Genomic DNA, 18,757 nt, shown 5'->3' on the forward strand with positions numbered 1-18,757 from the left:
ATGTATCTTCGAATGAGCTAATCACATGAGCAAACATAGGCCCACAAAAACCATGACTCAATGTGAGGCATATGTTAATGGAAAACTTTTAGAAAATCTATATTTTAGTGAAACCTTAACATATCTAGAGTTATAATGATGTTATGTCTCAAATACGTAAAAACTACTAATTCATAGTGCATACTTACCACGAAGGAAGCCCACTTGCTCAATTTATGTGCCCCAATCATCCATCTCCTTCTACTATTTATGGTTATCATCTTTAAGTAATCTCATGCCGTCCAAATGATTAGATCAACATATCTTAACTATTAGACCTCCATTAAGTGTATTTTTTAATAAATTAACGGTTAAAATTAAATGCTAATGATTGAAGAATCATGATTAACCATTCAAAAACACTGAGTTGCTAACTGACCTTTAAAACAATTGGAGGGTCTAAACCATAAGATCGGTCTACGTACTAATTTTTGCAAATATCGAGTGGATCTCGTATTGAATCAGATGTATGTTGATGATCTTAATAAAAACACCCAGCTACACCACTTTCAATGGTCATATGGTAGGCTCATAATATGAGTCAAAGTATTTTCAATCAAGATCTCTCCATCCACACATCCTCAAGTTTAGGGATTTGACAAAGTTAGTGCAACTGGAAGTCTTTCATAGCCTTAACACAATAGGCCTCCCAATTTAGATACTTGTTAGCAATCCTGATAATACAAGTGACCGGGTGGCTTATTAGGCTACCATCCATGGCATACTTACACATAAATGGAGCTAAGTACATCAATTTAGAGTTAGCCTCCAATGGTTGAGTTTGTCTATCTTGACACTTAGTCTCTTTATTAGTTTTTAGGGTGAAAACACAATAAAAAATTAATTTTAAATATCAAATAATTTATAATCACGGGTCATTGTATGGATCAGCTATATATATATAATTTATTGATACTGAAGGTAAATTTATTAATCAAATGCCACCGTTGATTTCCCAACACGGGGAATCTCTCTCAAATTTATCTAGACGAGAAGAGGTGAGAGTTTCCATTAGAATTCTGTTGAGAGCCAAATATGATTTTGAAGCATTTATGAAGCAAACCACCACACTTAATGTATGGATGTGTAGAGATGATAAGCCATGGGCGTGGCCTACTTCTCTCTCTTCACACTTTTATCTCTCATTTTGATCGAATGGGGGTTACTAAAGGATACACATCACATTGTGCTCTGTTACCTTACGGAACATTTGTATACTTTACTATGAAGGATGTCCATATACGTACTTAATTTATACAACCTAACCGTCCAAATCCCTCCACCATCCGTTGACACCATCCTTGGATAATTCATATACCACTCAGCGTATGGATCAAAATAAATCCTAACTATTAGATGTCCATTATGTTAAATTGATGATTAAAAATAAAAATGAATAATTGTAAAATACGATAAACTAATTAGAAACCTTAAAGGTATCAATCAACCTTTTTAACATACTTGATTGATAGTCCAAATCTTGAAATCAACTGGCTATTCATGTCCTAGAAAGACTAAGTAGATTCTATGTATGATTATGTGTATTTTGAGGACCATAATGAAAAAATCTAACTATAACCACTTTCAGTGGCTATGGAGAAGCCTCATAAGAAATGTTAAAGTATGAACGACTAGGGTATCTCCATTCACACATTATTGGGATATGAGAATTTTTGGACGCTGTTAATACAACTACAAGCCTATTTAAGGATAAGCATGATGAGTCTCATAGCCTTGACACTTGTAAGTAATCCATGCCTGTAAAAATAATTAAAGGCACAATTCAATAAATCATTCATGACACATATATTCAAGTGGGACCAGAGAAGGAGACAAATCGATACTAAGTCAGTCCCAATGGGTGGAGATTATTCAATATTTTTACACCAAGCTATTCCTCTCACATAAGATGCTATTCAATTAAATTACAAATATGCGCAAGAATCCGCATGGTTATAGATAGGGCAATGAGATTTATAGAGTACAACTATCCATTGGCTACTAAGCTATTGCATCCAATTTCAAGTGTCAAATAGTATATGAAGATATATAATTCAAAACTATACAAACACGTTATATAAGAATTAACTAAAAAGAAAAATGCATTATGCCTATTAATCAAAGTCTAATAACATTGATCTTTCTGGACACAACCCCAAACCCCTCACACACACACAAACACAAGTTTATCCAATAACTAATTTAGAACATTTATAGTCAAACTTCTATATGACAAAGGTATTAAGATTTATAAACCACAACTCTTTTTTAACCAATAGCTATTATATTTAGTCTCAGGTGTTATAGGATGTCTAGATGAAAAACTTCTTATGAATAGACATGTTCAACACATATTAACTAAAATTACAAATGAGTGATCAATATAAGGTAAGCAAAATTTGAATTTTCAGGACAACCTAATAGGTCCTATGAACCTTAACCATCTAAACCATTAAGAGTCATTTCATGCAAAATATTAGCAATTTTTTTTTCACAATACCAAGAATGATGAATGAATGATTATTATTAATTATGGACTGTATTTATATAATTGTACATTGCTTTATGTGGTACGTCCCACCTAATTAGGATGATTATTTAAATTTATAATGAACACCAAGAGGGGCACCAAATGCACAATTTTAATATAAGGTGTCATCATCCTAATTGTTCACTGTGGTGTGGCCCACCTGAGTTTTGGATTGGGTTATTATTCGTGTGCTAACGGTAACCATGGACGAGTATCAAGCATCACACTACGAGAGTATCAAATAACCGAAGCATCTCGTTTCAGAGGATTGCGTATCAATAGGGGTATACATCGAGTCGAACCGAGTCGAGCTGGCCTCAGCTCGACTCGGCTCGGTCTTCGAGCTTGACTGGCCAGCTCAGCTTAGTTCGGTCAACAACTCAGGCTAGCTCGGGCCGAGTTCGAGCCAAGATTGAGTTGAGTTCGCCATTGAGGCATTTCCACAAACACCTGGACTACACCTTCAAAATCCTTTTGTATGTGAAACAGAAGCAATGATTTTACATGTATTTTATCAAACACCTTCTAAGCAACATAAAAATTAAGAAAAACCAAGATAAAAGGGTATTTATTTCATGTACATACCTTCCTTGCCATCGACCACAATTCTTTAAGTCATTTTATCAAACACTTGGTGAGCAACATCAATGACAAAGTAATCGAGTCACCGAACTGGTTCGATCCGAGCTCGATTCGAGTTGGATTCGATCCGAGTCAATTCGAGCTGGGCCTGCTCGAACTCATTTTCGAGCTAAAAATCAACTCGACTCGGCTCGAACTTAGCTTCGAATCGAGTTTTTTCGAGTCGAGTCGAGCGAGCTAACCGAGCTAGCTCGGGTCGTGTACACCCCTACATATCAAGTATCAATTAAGTTCACTATAAAGGACGTGGATTGCGTCCAACCCACGCCTGTATCTAGCTGGGAATGGGCAGGAGATTTGAGTGCCACCGTGATATATGGGTCTTATCAACACCATCCATCCATTTTTTCATATCATTTTATGAAACCAACTCAAAATTGAGACAGATCCAATGCTCAAGTGGACCACACACACAGGAAGCAGCAGTGATAATAATTCTCATCGTTGAAACTTTTCTAGGTCCCACCATGATGTTTATTTTCAATCCAACCTATTAACTTTCATATTGATAAAGTAAAATAGACCGGGATGAAGATAAAAGACAAATATCAGCTCCATCCAAAACTTCTGTGGCCCTAGGAAGTTATCAATAGTAAGAGTTTAATGCCCATTGTGTGGTCTAAATATTTATTTTACCTAAAGACAATGTGGATAGGATGCATACATCACCGTGACCACTCAAACCTCCTGTCCGTTCCCAGCTGGAGACAAGTGGGGTGGACGCAATCCATGTGGGTCGAGAATTACGTACAGACACGAGTAGCATTGGATGGTGTTATGTGGGATCCACCATGATTATGTTCTATCCACACCGTTTATCTACTTTTTTGGATCATTTTAAGGCAGGAGCCCAAAAATGAGGTAGATCAAAATCTCAAGTGGACTAAAAACAGTGGTAAATAAACAAACATCATTAAAAACTCTTCGGAGGCACAAAGTCTTGAATCAGGCTAATATTTGTGTTTTCCCTTCATTCAGGTTAGTGTGTCCTAAGCAACAGGTTGAGCAAATAAACATTAGTTAGCCTTACGAAGTTTTTAACAATAGCGGTCAATCACCACCTGTGGTGTGGTCCACCTGAAATTTGAATTTTCTTCATTTTTTGAATCATGCCGTAAGAACGGAATGAGGGGGTGGAACATGGAAGCGGCTATATCATGTAGACACCAATCGTGCGAAGACGGGCACCGACGCTCCTCGAGCTCAAGTTATACGAACGGTTCAAAGGAAATCAAAGTTACATGAGCCCCACAATAATGTATTTATTATATCCATACCACTCATCCATTTTTTTGAGATAATTTTAGAGTACTATCCAAAAAACGAATAATATCCAAAGATCAGTTGGACCACACTACAAATAGCAGCGGAGATAATGATTTTCATCAGTAAAAATTTACGTAGGGCTCACCATCACGTTTAGTTTCCATCCAATCTGTTAATAAGGTCACAAAGCCCTGGATGAATAGGAAAAACAAATTTTATATTGATCCAAAACTTTTGTGAACCCCAAAAGGGTTTCAATGGTAGACGTTCAATCCCCACTGCTTTTTTCAGTGTGGTCCACTTGATCATAATATATGTCTTATTTTTCTTCTCAATCCTTACTATGAGCTTGCAAAATGGATGGGCGGTTTGGATATAACACATACCTCCTGATGGGACCCACATAACTTGCTGACGTCAATACACCAGCCATATAGCTGGTATGTGTTACACCAGCCATTCCGCTTCCGTGGAACACATGCATCATGATAGAGCGCGCAAGCACCGTCCGGTAGGGATTGAGATTAGGCAGTGGCCTCTGCGGAGGGACGCGGATTGGGTCCTACCTCGGCGGTTTCTTGCCACTAAGGGGCACATTTGTGTGGGCCCACCCCGATATGTCTGTTTATCCATGCCGTACATCCCTTTTCTTATATCATTTTTTGTTATGAGTCTAAAAATGAGTTAGATCTAACGCTCAAGTGCACGACACCAAATACTAAGCTATGGTTACGTTAAATGTACAAAGCTTTGGGTGTGGTCCATTTGAGCATTCGATATGCCTCATTTTTAGGATCAATATGTAAAATGATCTAATAAAAGTGATGGACGGTGTGGATAAACGGATTCATCACGGTAAGCCCACATACTGAGATGTACTCGTTCGTGGCTGGATACAGCCAGGGCCAACATTGTATAAAACGTCGTCTGTTGTGGTGACTGTGAGAAGAGTTGTTCTTTTGTTGGAACAGGGGAGCAAAAGTGAAGAAGATGGAGTTCTGCCCAACATGCGCGAACCTGCTGCAAGTGGAGCCAGCTAGTGCCGGTCGTAAATCAAGATTCTTTTGCCCTACCTGTCCTTACATTTACACCATTGATCACAAGGTATTCTTCATCCCCCCCTCATCAGATATATGTTTTTGTGCATAAGACACTGAATGATGATTTTCAGGAATCAATCTTTAATTTATTATTTTATAACAAGTAAATATATGGGAAAAACCTAGAATTTATCCAGCATTTGGATATCCCAAAGATAGGATCCGTCCAAGGTTTGTATATCCTATAGATAGAAATATACAAAATATCACCCAATCAAATCTAATTCCTATCCCACCGATCCCTATCCAATTCGGATTTTGGTGTTTTAATTTTAAATCTATTTTATTTTATTTTCAGACCTTGCCATTCAACCCCCGTTTGAAAACTCTTGGGGCCTGTTTGGATGCCTGTAACTTTTTTAAGTGGTAAAAAGGTTACATGTTACTTACTTACAGGTGAAAGAAAGTTACAGGTAATCCTGTTTGGATGTAAGTTGTAACTTACCTTTTGTGTTTGGATAACTTGTAACTTTATTACAGGTAATAAGTTGCATATTCACGCTAAGTAGATCTTGAAACAGGGAATCATTGAAAAATCAGATTAACACGTAAAAAAGATTGGATAAAATTATTCCATTTTATTAAGCCCATGTAAATGAATAGTTTGGTTGATTCTTAGGCTAAACAAATCAACAGGTGGGCCATAAAAGTGGGCTCATGTTTTCAAAATGCTTGTAATGTAGGAAAAAAAATCTTGAAGTAAGATATCCAGGCAAAAATTTCCCACAGGAGTGACTCTTGTTGGCAAGGATAGGTTAAAGAGAAATGACGAGCACATGAAGCTGCTTCTACCAAATTCTGCATTAGCAGTTAAAATCTCAAAGTGAGACATTATTAAAATGGACCAATATCAAGGGACTGTTTAAAACCAGATATCTTAACACTTCGATGTACCCTCAATTTCTCACCATTTGACAACAGGCAAGAATCCAGATGCAAATGGAACTTGGGACTGCTTGAAACTGGATATGTTAACAATGCAGAGGGCACTCAATTTCAAAACACCTGAGGAAGCGCAGGAATCTCAATGCAAATAGAAATTGGGAGTGTTTAAAAAACCATCTGTTAAAACAGATTTGGGACCTACTTGGGGACAAGTTGCACTGACCAACAAGCCCCACTTATACAAAATGAACAATGGAATAACATTGATATAAATTCTATACATTTTGTCACCACTGTTTCATGTGGTGTGGTCCCACTATGATGTAAAATAGATTTGGGCCCCACTATGATGTATTTGTTTTATCCACACCATCTATCCATTATTCTAAATCATTTTAAGTCATCAGCCGAGGGAGTGAAACAAACATTACAGTGGTCCAAGGAGTTTTTTAATGGTGGAATTTCAATCATTACTATTTTGTGTGGTGTGGTCCACCTGAGATTTAGATATGCCTCATTTTTTGGAATCAAGCCCTAAAACGATCCAAAATAATGAATGGACGACATGGATAAAAAAAATATAAGATGGTGGACCCCACAGGCCATTGGACATTACCCACGCCTCTAGCCAAACTGCCTCTGTCAACCCCGACAGAAAAAATAAAAGAAAGAAAGAAAGAAAGAAAGAAAGGAAAGGGAAACCAAAAAAAAAAAGGAAAGAAAGAATGGGGTTTTCTAACCCTGTTGAAGCTGGATCGGAGAGGGAGAAGGAGACTGGGTGAGGAAAAAGGAGACTGAGAGAGGGAAACGGAGGCTGAGAGAGGGAGATGGAGACATTGGAGAGGGAAGCTGCGATTCTTTCCAAAAATTTTCATTTCAAAATTTCCAACCGTTACCTGTTTTGATACAGGTAACTTGAAAAACGTTACTATATTTTCAAAATTTTCAAGTGCCTATATTATTTTCGCCTCTCTCCTGTAAGAAAGTCACAGGTCGAGAGAAAGTTACCTGTGACTTTCCTCCCCCAAACTCTAATTGTAACAAAGTCACCTGTAACTTTGTTACATTTTAGAAAAGTTACAAGCATCCAAATAGGCCCTTAGTGTAAAAGACAATGAATGATGGTTTTTGGGAATCAATCTCTGCTTTATTATTTGATAACAACTAAATATATTGGAAAAAACCTAGGATCTATCCAATATTTGGATATTTAAAAGATAAGATTTGTCTTAGATATGGATATTCCAAAGATAGCAATAAATAAAAAATATTAGGTCCTATCCTGATCCCTCTCTCTCTCTCTCTCTCTCTCTCTCTCTCTCTCTCTCTACATGTGTATATATTTGCAGATCACTAAAAAGGAGAGGCTGCCAAAGAAAGAGGTGGAGCCCATTTTCAGCTGGGCCGAATCTATGAAAAATGCCCCTAAAACCCAAGGTTCTCTCTCTCTCTCTCTCTCTCTCTCTCTCTCTCTCTCTCTCATGTGGTCTAGAATTTCAGAAAGAAGTTTACAGCTTGAATGGATTGAAATTCTTTTGTCTTTGTTGTATCGGTGTATCAGAGTTTGGTTGTAGTGGGTTGTGGATTTTGTGTTGGCATTTTAGGTTTCAGTTGGGTTGAAAGATCACATACCCCCCGGCGTTATATGCTTAGCTTGTTCTATTGTATTGATCCCCACCAACTCGACTCATGTGCAGAACATTTGAGCCATGCAAAAGGTGGGCCCCATCCTACATTCATCAGATGCATTTAAAACTTTCACATTTATATTTGGGGTCTTGGAACCCTAAACGAGGATTGAAAATTACTTCTGGTGTATCATATCAGTCACAATTGAAACTGGGTCATATCACCGCGCATCTGGCCATTTCGTGCCTATATCAGGCCGATACATCTGTATTGTTTATGGATGAAACCGGTTCTTATCAGGTGATAGGTACTAGTTTTGGAATTCTATATACTTTTTGTCTTATGTTCTCTCATCCATTCTTTTGTTTCTCCAATTCATGGTTTTGACTTTTTCCTTTCTTACATTATTTTCCTTGTTCTTATTATTAAAACCCAATAATATTCCTTTTGAGGTTTTTGTGCTGGTACTACTTAGGGTTTTGTTTACGTGCATTAAGGGTATAAGAAAATAGGGTTGTTTTCTACATATTTGTATATTGTAGACAGATTGGTATACCTTCCTTGTAAGCATAAATGAAGAACTGGCATTCTCCCTATCTGTACCTTGGTCTCTAGTTGGGTTTGATAAACCCTGAAGAATCTTTGCGACCTGATCATTGAATGGGTTGGGAGGAAGCTGTCTTTGTGCCAAATGTTGTACTTTTGTTGAGAGGTGATTACACAATCATATGCACTCTTTAGAGTTCTACAATATTATTTAAGATCCCTTGTGCTTTGTTGTATAAGCTTGAGATAATTCGAGGCTGCTTCCTTTGGGAATTCAAAAGGGTGGATCGTAAATTCCATCTTGTTTGAATGGGAGGTCAGTAAACTAAGGGGAAATAAAGTAAGAATGAAGGATTGGATTGAAGGAATTGGGGACAAGAATGCTTGGAACCTGGTCCTTAGAACAAAGCTAAAGGATGCCAAGATACATGGCTTAGTGGATTTGTTTTGTATAGTTGGAAGATGTCTTATTTTGGGGAGTGTGTGGTGCTCCAACTCCTCATGGAGTGCCGTATCTTATTAGACGGCCATACTTAGAAAAGACACTCACATTTGATCATCTAAAAAAACATGGAGGTCCATCTAAATCATGTTTGTATTGTGTAGGACGGTGAAAGAATCAGCTAACCACCTTTTCATCAGATGACACAAGGAGTTTGGAATTTCTTTGCGAAACACTTTGATGTTATTTGGGTGTTTCTGGTCTAAGTGGTGAATGCATTGGATAGTTGGAGAGGGGCTTTTGGTGCAAGTGGGCATATGGCCATATGCATTATGGAGATCCTTGTGCCATAACATGAGGCATTTGAAGGGAGGAATGCTAGGGCTTTTAGAGATTAAACAAACTCCTTTTTGGAGACCACGTGCCATAACAAGGTTACTATAGAAAGAGAAGAAAGAATAGGGGGAGAATGTGGGCAATGATCGTGGAGTTTGGGGCATCAAGGCTCTAGACTTGCATTGCAATCGGAGGTTGGGGAGAAATGCAAAGAACCCTTCTAGGGAATTGGGTGATGACTTAATAGCCTATTAAGGTCCTATAGGTGTTAAGAATTCAAACAAAGAGTAGGAGTGCCCATTGAAGCTCTTCAACATTATTGCAATGCTTTCAAAGAAGGAAATCTTGTATGCCTCTCCTTATAAATATGGCACAGAACATGGCTCAGTGGTAGATACTGTGTGTTTCTACTATGAGGTTATGGATTCGAGAACCCATGTGGTGTGTGTGTGTGTGTGTAGAGCTGGGCATCGGTCTGAGTCGGATTGGATTGGGTCCAACTTGATCCGATTCGAAATCTTAATGGCTTGATCCGAACTCGATCTGATCCGGGACCGAGTCTGGGTCACCTGACTCGGACCGATCTGAAATGTGCATTGCTTGATCCGATTCGAGTTCGACTCGGTCAGGAAAACCAAGTTGGATCGGATTGGGCACGGTTCGGAACGGACTTAAACTGATGGATGGCTTGGATCTCGCCCCCATTATTAATATCAACCATCAACAAATCATGATTTTGTCACCATTTACTAACTTTTGAATACAAAATAGGAGGTTTGCTAACCCAACAGATGCATATAAGTGCGATATATATATATATATATATATATATATATATATATATATATATATGGGAACGGATTATGCGCTTGACCTCACGAGTCCTCCCATGAGGTCGAGCGTGGGCCCCATGGTGATGCGTTTCGAACATCTACCCCATCTGTTAGATGCACCATTCCATCGTGTTTCATAAGCTTAGAATTCAAGTCAATCCATGACCGATTCGAACTAAGGTTGACGAAGTGACGATCCGGCACCATTAAGACATTCATAATCATTTTTGGACCGACCAAGATGTGGTTTGCAAATCCATCCATTATGTGCAACCTTGGATGAGGTTTGAGACCAAGTTCGAGACATGCAAATTTCGATGGGGCCCCGCAATGCCTTTTATATGTTTTAACGGTGTCTTCACATGATTTTAGATGGATGGCCCACGAGTTCTTAATACAAAATGAGGTTTGGGCTAATCCCATAATTTAAAGGGACCCATCAAATGTACGGTATTGATGGTCGACACTCATTACGGTGGGGCCCAACCAAGCTGCCGAACCAGCCACGGTCACCCTGATAAAAAACTTAGGGTTGTCCATTCATAGAGAGAGAGAGAGAGAGAGAGAGAGAGAGAGAGAGAGAGAGAGAGAGAGCCCAAAAAGCAAGCATCTCCCAAACAGCAAAAATTCAAGTATGAAATCACATATCCTCAGACACCCAAATACCAAAATCTTCAAATAGAGTTTTTCACTGAAAGAGAAAGAAAGAGAGCCCAAAACTTACCGATCCAGGCCGTCTGATCGGTTCGAATTGGGTCGGATTGGATTGGATCCACTGGATCGGGTCCAACATGCCCAGATCTATGTGTGTGTGTGAGTGTAAGAGTGTGTGTATTCACATTTCAAAATAAAATAAAAATAAAAATGGCACAGAACGTGCATAATAATATAGATGAATGATATTCTTCTTCAAGTACAAATTACTTTGTTTCTCTATGGTACTGCAAGACAAGGAGACTGTTTAGCTTGCTCACATTCCTTCCTTCTTCGTGTACAAAATTTTCACACTTGCATGTGATTTGAATGTTAAATTTTGAACGTGAATTGGTTTCTTTAGTGATCTAGTTGTATTATTTTGATACAAGAGCAAGTATTGCTCTTGCAAGGGCTTTCCTCTTCTTCCTCTTTTTTTTTTTTTTAATCCTTTCTATTTTCTTGTCCCTTCATGTGCCAAATTTTTTCCCAATTCCCTATCCCAAAACAAACCTCACGAATCCAAAACAGTTCCCAACAAAAAAAATTAAAAAAAAAAAAAAAAAAAACTGTCATCTTCTCGTACCTTTTGGCGGGCTTTTTAATAAAGTCTTCATTATCTCTAAAATAAAAAGATAAAACTCTGTGATAGTCATTCTTATGCCCACAAGAGGAGTTCCTTAGGGTCTGTTTGGATTAGTGATAACAGCCATAACGTGCTGTAAATGTGTAATGATTATCATTACCACCGTATATGGAATTATAACAAGGTATTAGCCATACGCAATACCACTCACGCAGCTTCACTTCTGACAATGGATATGTATGTAAAGTACTCACCATGGTTGATGCACGTTGATGTAAATTCTTCATTATGTGTTATATCCACATGGTCCATTCATTTTGCAATATCATTTCAGGGCATGGCCCAAATAATGAGGCTGATCTAAAGCTCAAATGGACCACACCACAGAAAAGTAGTGGGGACAATGACGCCTACCATTGAAACCTTCCTAGGGCCCACTAGGATGTTTATTTGCCATCCAACCTGTTCATAAGGTCACACAGACCTGGATGAAGGGAAAACACAAATGTCAGCTTGTTCAACACTTCTGTGGACCCCAAGGAGTTTTCAATGACATGCGTTCAATCCCCACTGCTTTCTGTGGTGTGGTCTGTTTCTGCTTTGGATGATCTTGCTAGATGGATGGACAGTGTGGATATAATATATACATCATGGTGGGGCCCACGGAATTATGCCACATAAACACACCACACCTCCACCAATCGAAGTCTCTTAGGTGATTCCGAAGGATTACCATGATTTGACAGCTGGCTATATCCAATCACTGGTAAAGTGTAATGATGTGAGTTTTCCACCACATTACTATGGTATTCAATGATCCAAACAGGCCCTTACTGTCTTAGGTTGGCAAGAGGAAGGCAGGATGATGCATCGTTGGTACTCACACAAAATTTGGAGAGATTGGACTGAGATGATGTGTTTGTTTTAGCCATTACTGTGGTAATGTAACGTGCCATTGTAATGGTTACAACTTACATGAAAAGTCGGCAGCACTGATGGTAAGTCGACTACAATGCAAGTGTGCTTGGTCCTGTGATATCATCTGGAAAATGCACTGACGTGACCTCTCTCTTTGTTTCGCTTTTGTCTGATAGTTATTGAAACAGAACAACTATTCTTCTCCTGTTTCAGCAGCCTACACCCTCCCATTCAGGATACCTTCTGCACTGAGATTTTCCAGAGACTCCTGAAACAAACACCCAAGTAAATCATGCGCATACATACATACCAACCCAGATGTGGCTAAACCACATCAGCAATGGCCCCTCCAGCCCCGCCTCCATTAACGCAGAAATCATGTTTGCACATGGATACAATAAAATAGAAGATAAAAGGAGGCGAGACACTTTGCTGTGAGGGCTGGAGATGTAAGCACTGGTTTTGGAGTTGTGTTTATAAGCTGCAATGGCCGCATGTATACGGTATCATGTGGGAAGGAGGAGCACGCTACGGTGGCTTCAGTCATTTCGCATCCGTCTAATGATGATGCGTGGAAGCATTGGGAAGGGCTGAAATGCAGACATCATTTAATGTGGGAAATGGCGGGATTTCATTTGAAATTTCCATACGCCTCCCAAACACATATCCATAATAATGATTGCATGTTTCATGGTACTTCGTGGAAGTCTGATGGCCTAAGGGTTCCTAGAATCTTGCTTGAGGAAAATGGGGTTTAGGTGGGGGTTGAGGCTTAGTGAAGGGCTAATCCAATTGTGCTTAATCCCTGCAAAATTGGGGCCACAAGTCGAGATCCTCCTTACTCAATGCAAGTAGATTAGATGTCTTGGATAACTGGATACTAAGTCGGGTGTCTACACGTTGCAAATACTTTTCTTTATTGATATAGTTGCATTAGAGTCTACATAACAACTTCATGTATTGGGCATGCCTTGCCCCCTTTGTCTCGTCGTTTCTTCTTATAAATAAAGTGGTTCTTTATAAAGAAATTCATCCCTACAAATTTATGATTGTTGAGTATAGAGGGCAACACGTACAAGTTCCATCCGTCTTTAAGGGCTTGTTTGATTTTTTAAATCCTTGGTAAATACCTGATAAATAGGCAATTATTTCCACATTGAAAACCAGTCCAAAAGGGTTGGTTTAAATTTGTGGGCCCCACCTTGATATATATGACATATCTGCACCGTCCATCCATTTTTCCAGAATATTTTGAGGCATTAGCCGAAAAATGAGGCAGATCCAACACTCAAGTGGCCCACACCAAAGGAAACAGTGGCCCCAAGAAGTTTGTAACGGTAGGTGTTCAGTTCCCTTTTTCCTTTAGTGTGCTCCACTCAAGCTTTAGATCTGCCTCAGTTTTTGGCTCATGCCCTAAATTTAGCTGGCATAACGGATGGACGGTGTGGATAAGCTACATACATTATGGTGGGCCCCACATATAATTTGCACCTCCTCGGTTTCCGTGTTCAAAAAGTCAAGCATTGGGAACCATGCAGTAATTACTTAAGGAAATAATCATTACTCATTTACAAGGTATTTACTGTGGATTCGGAAAATCAAACAGGCCCTAAATTGGTATGAGTTTCAACTCCCGGTCAAGGGTTCGAGTACCCATAGGTGGTGAAATTCCACTAGCGTGAGTGTGTGGGGTGTGTGTGCGTGTGTATAATTTTTTTTTTTTTATTTAAAATTGGTATTTTTATTGATGTCCAGTATTTGTTTCCAGTTCCATCTTTTTCTTGATGTCTGAAATTTTTAGCACTTCATTCATTGTTTTGTTACATTTTACGCTATGGGGCCATTAAGGTAGGGCCTCTTCTAATGGGGTAGGACTAGTCTCGTGCTCATGTCCTCGATATGTCATTTTGGTTTCTATATGCTTTGGGGCCCTTTGGTTGGGGGCAGACTAATGGTTCAATTCCTAAAGATGGATGAATGTTTTTTTATCAGGTTCGGTTACCGTTTATCATATATTCTCAGTATTCTAGTTGACGGTTTTGGTACTGGGATTGGGGTAGCTTAACTAGTGGTTGTGTTAGATGTGTTTATTCCTTCTCTTTCCACCTTGCTTTCTCCGTGGGGGTCAAAATTCCGGAGGGACTCGGATACAAGTGTACCTTAAAGCAGCATGCTAACAATTGAAGAAATGGCTAACTGCAATTTGTCTGATTTGATAAAATATGGCCTAACTTGCTGGATTTTTTTTTTGCCCTTGTAAATCTTCCAATTTTCAAGTGTAGGAGATGGATTGGAGGTAGAATTGGCTTTAGTTGGAAGGTAGGTGACATTCATGGATGAATAGATGGCAACTGTTAAGCCAAATGTGTTCTTTCTTGAAGCGAAACTAGAAGGACTAGAAACTGAAGCTGGTTGGTCATGAGATTGTTTTCCTGAGTCATTCAACAGCTAGGGGCTGGACTTCTTGCCAAAGAGCATGAAACTGATGTAACTTCTAAGCAATTGATATGGAGCAGTTTCATCAACTCTATCCAAAATCCGACAACTTTTAATTTACATAACCATGTTTATGTTTGTGTTAATGTGGGTTTAGTCCCTTTGGCATTTAATCATGTCTCATTGATTCCCTCTTTTCATAGAGCAGTCTCTTTTCAGTGTCACCCTCTTAGTCTCTTTGCATCTATGCTACTTGGACACTATCATCTGCATCGATGTTGTATGCAGTTGCTGTTATAGGTCAGATTTTCCAACACATCCATATAGATGATTTAAACACTAGAATGTTTCATTTTATTTAATCATGTATATGCGAAAAGAGTTACAAAAATAAATAAATAAAAATTAATAATAAACATTGTTACCTTTCAAATAATAGTAGTAATAATAATAGCAAACCTTAAAATTAATTATTTATATGTAAATTAGTTGTTTATATAGGCTACATCACAGAGTGTTGGACGTGTTCAGTAGCAACATCACCTATTGACATGGTACAAATATCTAAAGAGTGCTACATCCTTAATTCCATAGCTTGGCATTAGTGCTAGTGTGTTTGTGTGGTCCATACGTGTTTCAATCTTTTTTCCTCTTTTGGAGTGGTGTTTTAGGGTAGAATCTCAATGTTTTGTATTATCATGGAATTTTTATATTAGTTCAGTTGCCTCATTTATTATTATTATTATTATTTAGTTTGCCCGACTGTGTTTCATCAATGAAATAAATTTTGAAATGGGAATTCCATTTATCTTTCGAACCATTAAAGAAAGTCGTCTTTCTAATGCAAGTCGGATTTGGACAAAGGACTCTTTGGGTGAGTAAAACACCACGAATTGACTTTATCAGTTATTTGGTTGAATGTTATGGCTATTTTCAGCACATCACCTGATATTGCCCCTTTATAAAATTAGGCTATACACCATTGGCTGCTTGAACATGGAGGCCAGATGGCCCCACAGGTTGAACCTTATAAAATACTCTCGCACCCATCCCTTGGGGCTAATAAATCATCAATTTCCATTTAGAATCAGCATTGTAATTCTTTCTCCATAACGTTGACATTTCCTCCTTTGATACAGCAACCTGCCCAGCTTGTGGCCATGGCGAGGCGTGTTTCAAGCAGATCCAGATCCGATCAGCTGATGAGCCCATGACGACGTTTTACATGTGTTGCAATGAGTCTTGCAGACGGGACTGGCGGGAAGACTGATCCATAATTACATGAATCGCAATAGGTGTTCTACTTTGTAGTTTGCAGTTTGATGACTTGAAAATTTTCTGAGTTCGTTGAGGCAGGCTCTTTTGTTTCATTAGTCAATTCTCATGATTTTTGGTTCATGCCTAGTTTGATGAACAAGGATGATTCTCTAGTTTGACATAGCTTGATCTAACAATCAAAATTGAATTTACATAAAAAAAAGGCCAATTAATCGAAGGTTAGGATTGTTCAATCGATCTGACCTCTGGACGACCTATCTACGTTGAGTCCTACAATGCTTGTATTATTATGTGCATGGATTTGCGCCCACAGACCCACACACACACAGGGATTTGATGGTGACCTTGTGTTTTTGACCAAAATGGAGATGGGGCTGCATCAAATCACTACCACACCAACCTTCTATTTGTAATTATCCATCTGATGCAATTTGGGGAGTAACCTCTTGTTAAGTGCTGCTACCCCATTTAGATCAGTTCCAGCTGAAAAAAATCATGCCAATAATCTTTCATAACAATCAAAGGATTTTATTTATTTATTTATATTTTTTTATTTTTTTATTTTTTAAATGGATACGTTTCCCTCATAAAACCGCCTGCCTCTCCGGCCAATGACGAAAAAACTGCCTATTGTTTGTAAATACAGTTGAAAACATTCTGCATTGACTTCGACTGATAAAGAAGTTATATTTGCTTCTCATGACCCCTTGTTTTCACAGTTTTACCCCATCTGAGTGGTGACGTTTTTACCTCTTGTTTTATTTGAGGCATATCGCTGGGCGTGGGAAAGTTTTCGTGGGGTCTGCTGTGATGTATGCGGTTTACTGTTTTGCCAGCTTATTTCAAGCCATGAGCTCAAAATTGAAGCAAATTCAAAGCTCAAGTGGACCACACCATAGGAAACAGTGGGAATTGTACACCTACTGTCCTACTGTTGAAAACTTCTTGGATCAAGCTGATATTTGTACTTTCCCTTCATCCAGGTCCAGGTCTTACTGTCCTACTGTTGAAAACTTCTTGGATCAAACTGATATTTGTATTTTCCCTTCATCCAGCTCTGTTTGACCTTATCAACAGGTTGGATGGCAAATAAGCCAATTGTGTACTGGTAACTTAGTATGCTTTTATGGTACTGAGTAAACTCTGTTGGGCCCACCATGGATGCATCCATTTTTTCAGCTCATTTTAGAGGTTATGCCCAAAATTGAAACATAAAAAAAAAAAAAAAAACTTAAGTGGATCACACCACATGAAATAGTGGGTCCATCAGTTATGTTTATTTGTCATCCAACCCCTTCATAAGATTACAAAGATATGGACAAAGGGAAAACACAAATATCAGCTTCATCCAAAACTTATGTGGACTCCCAAAATTTTTTCATTGGTATATGTTCAATTCATACTATTTCCTGTAGTGTAGTCCACTTGAGCTTTAGATGTTTTTGAATTTTGGGACCATGCCCTAAAATGATATGGAAAAACGGATGGACAATGTGGATATGACACATAACATTATGGTGGGCCCCACAGAGTTTACTTAGCGTACTGAGTATCCAGTTCAATTTCTAGGAAGGTTTTAATGGTGGGTGTTCAAGGCTTCAAGCACCACCTCACCACTGTTTCCTGTGGTGTAGCCCACTTGAAATTTGGATTTGCCTTATTTTTGGGCTCGTGTCCTAAAATGAGCTTGGAAAATGGATGGACAGAATGGATAAAAAGCTTGCAGGTTTTCTGGCACCAACCAGTAGAGTGGTCACTACTGGTGGGGCCAGTATGATCCTTGTGGGAATTCTACGTTGTCCATCCATTTTTTTCAGATCATGCTTATTAAGGACATTTTTATTCGAACCATCATTCATTAGGAGGGGCCCACCTCACTCATCTAATCCAAGCAGTTGATGCGGTGGGCCAGCGTGTGCGTAAAAGAACTATCATCAGGCAAATCTTATCCATTCCACTAATTTTGGTGCAAATGGAAGTTGCAAAAAAATCTAGTCGGTTGTTAATGTGGTCGAGAAAAAGGCTCACCATCTGATGGTGTGGATTGCTGAGATGCGACCTAACCTTCGTGGGCCATCAACCCAAGCTGCCCATTCGAAGAATAACGATAAACCAGGATGGGCCCTTAAAGTTGAGAAAACCTACAAATGCTTGTCATCCAGACCGTTTATCAGCAATTACCTCCCATCAGGTGCACGCCACTAGCTAATTTTTCATCTATAATCTACTAATACGGTTAAGCAACCTCCGTGAAAGCATATTTGCCGAAGATTACCCATTAATGATGGCCCCTCCATTTAACGGTCTAGATCTCCAGAGGGCAGGCCCTACTTGAGCACCCTATTACAGTGAGACCATTGAAGGTGGTCCCTCAAAGGCTCAAACTAACTTATCTCTTTGGAGAGAGGTTTTCAACCGGATTTAACTCATGGGCGGTTTAGTCATTTTAAAAATACAATTTGTCGTACGTATGGCTAACTCAATAGGTGGTTTTTATATAAAAAATTCTTTTGAAAAAAGTTAAAACATTAACAGCTCAAAAATATAAAAGACAAAGCAAGGAAAAACCTACACCCCAAGCTAGAGAGGGAAGAATTA

At 38.8% G+C, this 18,757-nt stretch overlaps 1 protein-coding gene across 1 annotated transcript; it reads left to right on the forward strand.

Annotated features, from left to right (window-relative positions):
- Nucleotides 1-5,369: 5,369 nt before the first annotated feature.
- On the forward strand, nt 5,370-16,396 carry LOC131248551 (uncharacterized). The gene is made up of 3 exons (XM_058248874.1): nt 5,370-5,581; nt 7,812-7,899; nt 16,021-16,396. The coding sequence occupies exons 1-3, from the start codon at nt 5,468-5,470 to the stop codon at nt 16,149-16,151; spliced, it is 333 nt and encodes a 110-aa protein (XP_058104857.1). The 5' UTR covers nt 5,370-5,467; the 3' UTR covers nt 16,152-16,396.
- The last annotated feature ends 2,361 nt before the right edge of the window (nt 16,397-18,757 follow it).

This window comes from Magnolia sinica, chromosome 6, assembly GCF_029962835.1.
Source record: "Magnolia sinica isolate HGM2019 chromosome 6, MsV1, whole genome shotgun sequence".
Classification (NCBI taxonomy): domain Eukaryota; kingdom Viridiplantae; phylum Streptophyta; class Magnoliopsida; order Magnoliales; family Magnoliaceae; genus Magnolia; species Magnolia sinica.